A 6,721-nucleotide genomic window follows, 5' to 3' on the forward strand; every position below is an offset into this window, starting at 1 on the left:
TACCAGGATACAGAAGTACATTTACTTCTTCATGTGCACTCATTATTTTTTTTTATCAAATTACCCCTCAAAATACTCTTCTCTTCTCTGATGATGTGTTTACTGGCATGAGGGCGGGACAACCTGTCACTCACATGAGATCAACTAATAGCAAACCACAACCATTCAATCAAGTCCCTGATGGACAGAATAAAGTCCCATCCTACATTTTTTCTTGTTTGAGAAGCCGTTTCACTAGGGAACAATAATAGGGAAAAGACTATCGCAACTTATGTTTCATGCTGATTATATATTAAGTATAGCTGACATAAAAAAAAGAAATCTCACTAAAATCTGACATTAATGGTACATAATTGCTGTTTCTTAACCTCAAAACACTAAAAATTATATTTCAGGTTGGTCTAGCCAATGCGCAAGTGCAGTGTAGAGCAAAGGTTGAGCATAAAGACCAGGCAGTGACTTTGCAAACTCAATAGGTTAATAGATTAAGTTGTACTATAATTCAGTCACCAGACTATGCGTACAGAAAATATTTATGATTACATTTGAATTATGAATCAAAGTCGATCAAACAAGTTGCTTTGCTAATAACCCTAACCCTTGCTTTGCTATAATTATATATTGGCTGCTCTAAAACGATTGAATCTGTTGTGCTAAAAGGAGTGATGGCTGATCTTCTCATCTTTTTTTTACTCTGACTTTAAACAAAAAAAGATAAAAGCATTTATCAGCAATTTAAGTGATTTTTTTTGACTGATGATTTTATTCTGACTGTATGAATTTACTTTTCATTCAATATACATATATTGTCTCTTTTCCTCAGGTGTGCACACATTCCAGAAAATGTACGGCTGTGAGTGGGATGATCAGAATAATGCGAGAAATGTGTTACGCCAGAAAGGAGACTTTCTGTCTCTAGATTTGAAGGAGATGAGATGGATTTCCTCAGTGCTGCAAGGATTCATCACTCAGAACAAGTGAAATAATAACAGAGCTTCTCTTGAGGGCAGAAAACATTACTTGAGCACTGTGTGCATTGAGTAGTTGAAGAACTATGTGGAGTATGGAAAGAGCAGCCTACAGAAAACAGTTACTTCAGGTCTTATCCAGCACTGAGCATGTGAGCACCGTCCTTCAGATGAGACCTTAAACCAAGGTTATGATTCTCTTTGGTCATTAAAAATGCTATGGCACTTCTCGTAAAGGTGTAAGCCCGGTGTCCTATAGCTAAATTCCTTCTATTTCTCACAATTGGGAGTTCATACCTGCAATTCTGAGTTTATAACACGCAATTGCAAGTTTATATCTGGCAATTCTGACATCTTTTCTCAGAACTGTGAGATATAAACTCGCAATTGCAAATTATAAAGTCCAATTCTATGGATAAAAAGACTGACTTTCTTCCTCAGAATTGCGAGTTTGTCACAAATCTGACTTTATAACACGCAATTGCGACTTTATATCACGCAATTCAGACTTCATAACACACAATTGCAACTTTATCACGCAAATATGACTTTTTAACTCGCAATTGTGACTTTATATCACGCAATTCTGAGATAAAAAGTCAGAATTGCGAGATGTAAACTCGTAAATTGTGAGGAAAAAAGTCAGAATTGTGAGATAAAAAGTTGCAGTTACCTTTTTTATTTTTTATTCTGTGGCAGAAACAAGCTTCCATATTTCCCAGAGGCAAAACACCATGTGACAATGGCCTTATTCTTGTCACCATCACCTGTTTACTGGAAAAGCCCAGACTAAGCAAAAACTGCTCAGTGACTGCACAAACTTCTCAGATGTTCTTGACCTTTGCACTGGCTTTTATAGTATTCAAACTAATTCTACAATTGTTTTCTATAGGATAGATAAAGTATTTCAGCAATCACTCTCTCTCCACTCCACCTATAGCTGGTGTGTATGAGTGCGCGGACTATTGATAAGGACTTGCAATTTAAAAGTAGTTGGTCATTTCACCCAAACTTTTAGATGCTGTTATTAAAATATCGTTATTGTTATTACTAATAACTTAGTTTTTTCTAAAAGTATTAATTTTCTTTCTGTTCAAACCCTGTAACGTTTCCTCCACTATAAATAATTGTTTGATCTTTCTGACATCATACATGTTTATATATTGTTTATTATGCTTGACAGCATTGCTGAAACAGAATTTTGTACAACAAAACAACTCAAAATATTGGCCATATTTGATCTACACAATTTGACCTATACAAATTAGAGCCCATAAGATAATTTTTTGTGTTGCTGTTCTTGTTTGAGGTAGTTACAAAAAATGCAATTCAAATATTACAAAAAATGCCGTGAATAGGGTCTTTAGTTTGAGGACTGTTTAATTTTTATTTTTTTACTTTGTCAGATACAGTAATAAAACAGAGATTGGCATGAATATGAGATCAGATGTATGTGTGATGATCAGAACTTTCACTTCACATTTATCAGGTGACTTGCATATATTCCCCCTCTGGAACTTCATGATTTGAGAGAGAGAACGACAGGTAAATAATGATTCTTAACCCACGTCATTACTATTTGAAGCACTACACTTGTATATCTCTAAACAATAGATTAAATAAGTTCAAACGCTTAAAATCAGAATCCCAAAACTAAATGCAATATTTAAAATAAAATAATTCACTTTTTTTTCAGAATCTGTACAACTATCATTAAAATCTTTTAAAATAAAAATACAAGCAGAGAGTAACCAACCCACACACAGCAATCTGAAATTCTTAAGCAAAGACTGAAACACAATATAAAACTATTCTGAAAGGATTATTTACAAGAGCAGTTTCTCTGAACACTATTCAGCTTCAAAATCCCCTCCAGGTCCAGCTTCACTTCTCCTTCTACACAACAGACAGAGATAAGCAGACAGACAGTTATACAGGAGAACTAAAGACAGCATCAGAGAAATTTAAAAATGTAATTTGAGACAAATTAATTATTAACAAAATATGTTATTTACCTTATTCTCTAATTCAGTGTCACTGGAGTCTAAATGAAAACAAAAATCGACATGCTTGGATATTTAATACATTCCAGGGCATTTCATATTACAAACACAATTCTAGTCTATAAACTGCAATATGGTAATTATTTTTTACAATGAAACAGGTCATTTTATTGTCAGTTCACTTGTAAATATCTCTTCTGTGTTGCAGTGATGTTAGAAACCGACTCACCAGAAGAGCTGAACGTCCAGTAGAGAAACTTGATCATGCCGTAAAGCAGCAGAGCAACAGCGACCATCGCCATAGAGTCTTCAATAGAAGGAGCGCTGACACCTGATATCAACACAATATCAAATCAAGAGTTGCAGAACATTCTGACTGACATAAATATTCTTTTGGAAATTAAAATATGAATCAGACTGTCATAAAGACTGTCACTTGTCGCCGCCTACTAGAGTATCCTGCAGAAATAATCACTGAAAATCCCCATCATTGAAATATAGACAATTGAAGTGGACGTGAAATTATTCAGGTTTAATGATTGATCATAAACACTGCCTGAAAATGATGTCAGTCTATGACAGTATCACTCACCAATCACACTGAGTGTAGCAGTAGCTCGCCGTGTTCCTCCAGCGTGTTTGGCCACACAGGTGATGTCACCACCACGACCCAGCCTCATCTTACCCGAGTCCAGCTCCAGACGACTGCTCTGACTGAAGGTGCCGTCAGACGCCTGTCTGTGACCCGTTACACCACCCTGACCCAGAGAGCGGGACTTCCCATCAGCCCCGGTGAACTCCCAGCCCAGATCCAGAGTGTGAGGAGCAAAACCAGACGCTTCACACTGGATCAGCAGCAGCTGCCCAGGAACCAGCAGAGGAAGAGGAGAAGGGTAGATGGAGAGGGATGGAGGCTCTGGAAAGAAAAGAGAATATATATACATCAAACATCATATCCATAATAATTTATGCAAATCTGACTTGGCTATGTCAGAATCAGAGTATTTAATCCTCTCACCAACTATCTCCAGGTCCACGGCGACCTGAGCCAGCAGATGTGGAAGATACACTGTGCAGATGTAAGTTCCTGAGTGTCTCACTTGAGATTCTTCCAGAATCAGAGATGCATTTCCTGTTTCATAGAGGCCTGTGATGTCAATATCAGCTCCGGTCTCTGATGTCTCTGCAAACCGATCGTTCTTGCCATCATAAGCGAGGACCAGCCGTCCTTCACCCCGAAACTGATAACGCCACTCGACAGAGAATCCAGAGCCGTGAACTGGAGAAGACGGGTCGACCCAGAACCCACAGTCTAACAGAACCGGTTCTCCCAGTCTAGAGCGGACCACAGGAGTTTTACTGGAGACACTGAGAATGACTTTAGGAAAGAGAAGAAAATAGGAAGCATAGTGAGCAAAGAAAGTGTTTAACCATCATTAGAACAGAAAGGTTAAAAAGAATTTAGGTCTTATTTAATTAATTAAAATATAAGATACATGAACTGCAAAATAGAATTGGAATGCAAATTTAAAAAATGACAATGCAAATAAAATTTAAAACAGCACATTGATGAAGGTTCTATCTAAAAGGCACAATGCAGCGCCTAGCGTGAAGCAAGTGTTTTTTGTTAGTCTCAGTCCGACGCAGTTTTCATTTTCACGTCCTGCGCCACGTTGTTTAAATAGCAAATGCATTTGCACCAATTGTGCGCCCATGGGCGTGCTGGTCTGAAAACGAGGTGCGTTCAGGGGAATTGTTGGCGGGTTGCTATTTTGAGGCAACAGAAATAGACTGTGCCATTGACCAACTGAAACTTGGTTTAAAGTCAATGGCGCAATATTTGTTTTTGCTATTTAATGAGCGTGTTAGTAATGTGCGCCTATAGGCGGGTCCACAACGTGCGTACACTCTGTTTATTAAACACACAGGGACGCACAGCAGCACACAAACATGCCAAATGCGTAAATAGCGAATCTGCCATGGTGCGAGCGCAACTGGCTTTTAAAGGGAATGGGAGATGAGACTCTGATTGGTTGAACGCACGTAAATCCCAAAACACACCCATTACTCATTATGAGAATAGGGACAACCCTTTTAGACCATGCACTGGGCGCGCCGACCATTTTTCCCGTTAAACTAGCAAAAGTGGATTTGGACATGACCTAAGTGAACTTGCACCGTGCGCTATAGACCATGCACTTAGATTGTTAAAACAGGGCCCATTATGTATAACTATGTATAATAATAATTATTAATATTATTAATTATATAATATACATCATTATTATGTATTATGGAAATATATGTAATATTTTTCTGCCAATATATGCGCAATATTGTTTTTTTACCTTTTGGCTCTTTAGAAGCTGAAGGCGCTCGCATGATATTGGACAACGTCAGCTGCTCGTCAAGCCCTTGTGCCGCCACTGAGAACCAATCAGCTTGCAGGTAGACTGGACTTTGGGCGGAGTCAGTGAGAGCTGATGCCCATCTGACCATGGAGGCGTGAGGCATGAAAGGGTTTATCTCACACTTTGGTTTGTTCACAGAGCCTTTGGGAGGGTTCAGGGCGGCACTACAGAACGTGCCAGCTGGATCTGGAGGAGAACAGTGCATTAAAGTTTAGTTACCATCTAATTGTTATTTTGCACTCTTTAACACGTGACATTACACTATATGACATCTGTGGCTGTTGGATCTGGTCGGTGTAGAAAAGTGATTTAAATCATTTAAATACAGTACATAGGACTATATATTGTCGAACAACATAGACTATATTATAGGCTACTACTGTATCATAAACATTACAGTATTTATTTAAATTAGTAGCAGGTGAGCACAACATTACGTAAATCTTCTTTGACTTGAGAATGGACTTTTTGACATCTTATAGATAGGCTAATTACAGATTATATATAACCAGAAATCAACACAAATGTTTTAAAAAGCACATGCTGCATTGACACTAACCAGTCACATAGTAAACTCTGGATGGGCTGATGTCTGCAGGAGGATGAAGATCAGATATGATCTCTTCACTGTAAGCTTCAGTTCTGATGAACATTAGAGATTTCTCTTGACTCATTGGTACTGAGAAACCTCCTCCATGACCGGGTTTCTCCTGTACAAACCAGCACTCCAGAACTGGACATCCAGAACCAGAAGCTGCAAGATAAGAGAAATCATTCTTAATTATGTTTAATGATCCCACATAATTAAATGTATAGTTTCGAGTAGTTTTGAGTACCAAAATGCAGCAAAACTTACCACCAAAAAACAATGCAAATGCGATAATAGATATCTTATATATGCTCGAAATGTAAGACATCGTTGCTCTTTATGTTAAAACGATAACTCTGTGCTTACAACTGCGTCTAGGCGTGTTTAAGATCTGTCGGTTTTCCCCTCACAACATCCGTGCACTTGAGGTTTCACTTTCAATGCGCATGTGCATTCATGTCTATGTTGTTTGTTTTGCGCCACTGCATATTGCAAGATATTTGTTCCAATCGAAAATATAATACTCCGTGGTCGCTTTTGATGTAAATGTCTTTTAACCACTCACTGTACCAGAATATACACTAAAACCACTAAAATATTTCTCGACAACGTTTATTTTAGCCTTTCTAAGATATTATTAGTGTGTCCACTAGGTGGCGGTCCAAGCCAACAATAGTCTTCCAAAATCGGCCAAAAGTTTTTTTTAACCATATCACATGGTTTCTCGGAACAGAGTGCAGTTCAGGACAA

General features: G+C 38.0%; 1 protein-coding gene across 1 annotated transcript; it reads right to left on the bottom strand.

Annotated features, from left to right (window-relative positions):
- Positions 1-2,330: 2,330 nt before the first annotated feature.
- On the bottom strand, positions 2,331-6,622 carry tapbp.1 (TAP binding protein (tapasin), tandem duplicate 1). Its single transcript, XM_084130179.1, has 8 exons — positions 6,239-6,622; positions 5,942-6,136; positions 5,320-5,568; positions 3,990-4,349; positions 3,564-3,887; positions 3,201-3,302; positions 2,984-3,012; positions 2,331-2,864 (listed from the first exon to the last, which is right to left on the bottom strand). Exons 1-8 carry the CDS (start codon positions 6,297-6,299, stop codon positions 2,853-2,855), a joined length of 1,332 nt encoding a protein of 443 aa, XP_083986305.1. The 5' UTR covers positions 6,300-6,622; the 3' UTR covers positions 2,331-2,852.
- Positions 6,623-6,721: the final 99 nt, after the last annotated feature.

The sequence above is a fragment of the Abramis brama genome (assembly GCF_963993115.1).
Source record: "Abramis brama genome assembly, chromosome: 12".
Classification (NCBI taxonomy): Eukaryota; Metazoa; Chordata; class Actinopteri; order Cypriniformes; family Leuciscidae; genus Abramis; species Abramis brama.

Excerpts from the sequence above, each read along its gene's own strand:
- tapbp.1 (XM_084130179.1), bottom strand. The coding sequence starts at position 6,299 with ATGTCTTACATTTCGAGCATATATAAGATATCTATTATCGCATTTGCA. Across the intron at positions 6,137-6,238 it reads ATTTGCATTGTTTTTTGGTG|CTTCTGGTTCTGGATGTCCA; the intron begins GTAAGTTTTGCT and ends CTTATCTTGCAG. Across the intron at positions 3,888-3,989 it reads CGTGGACCTGGAGATAGTTG|AGCCTCCATCCCTCTCCATC; the intron begins GTGAGAGGATTA and ends TTTTCTTTCCAG.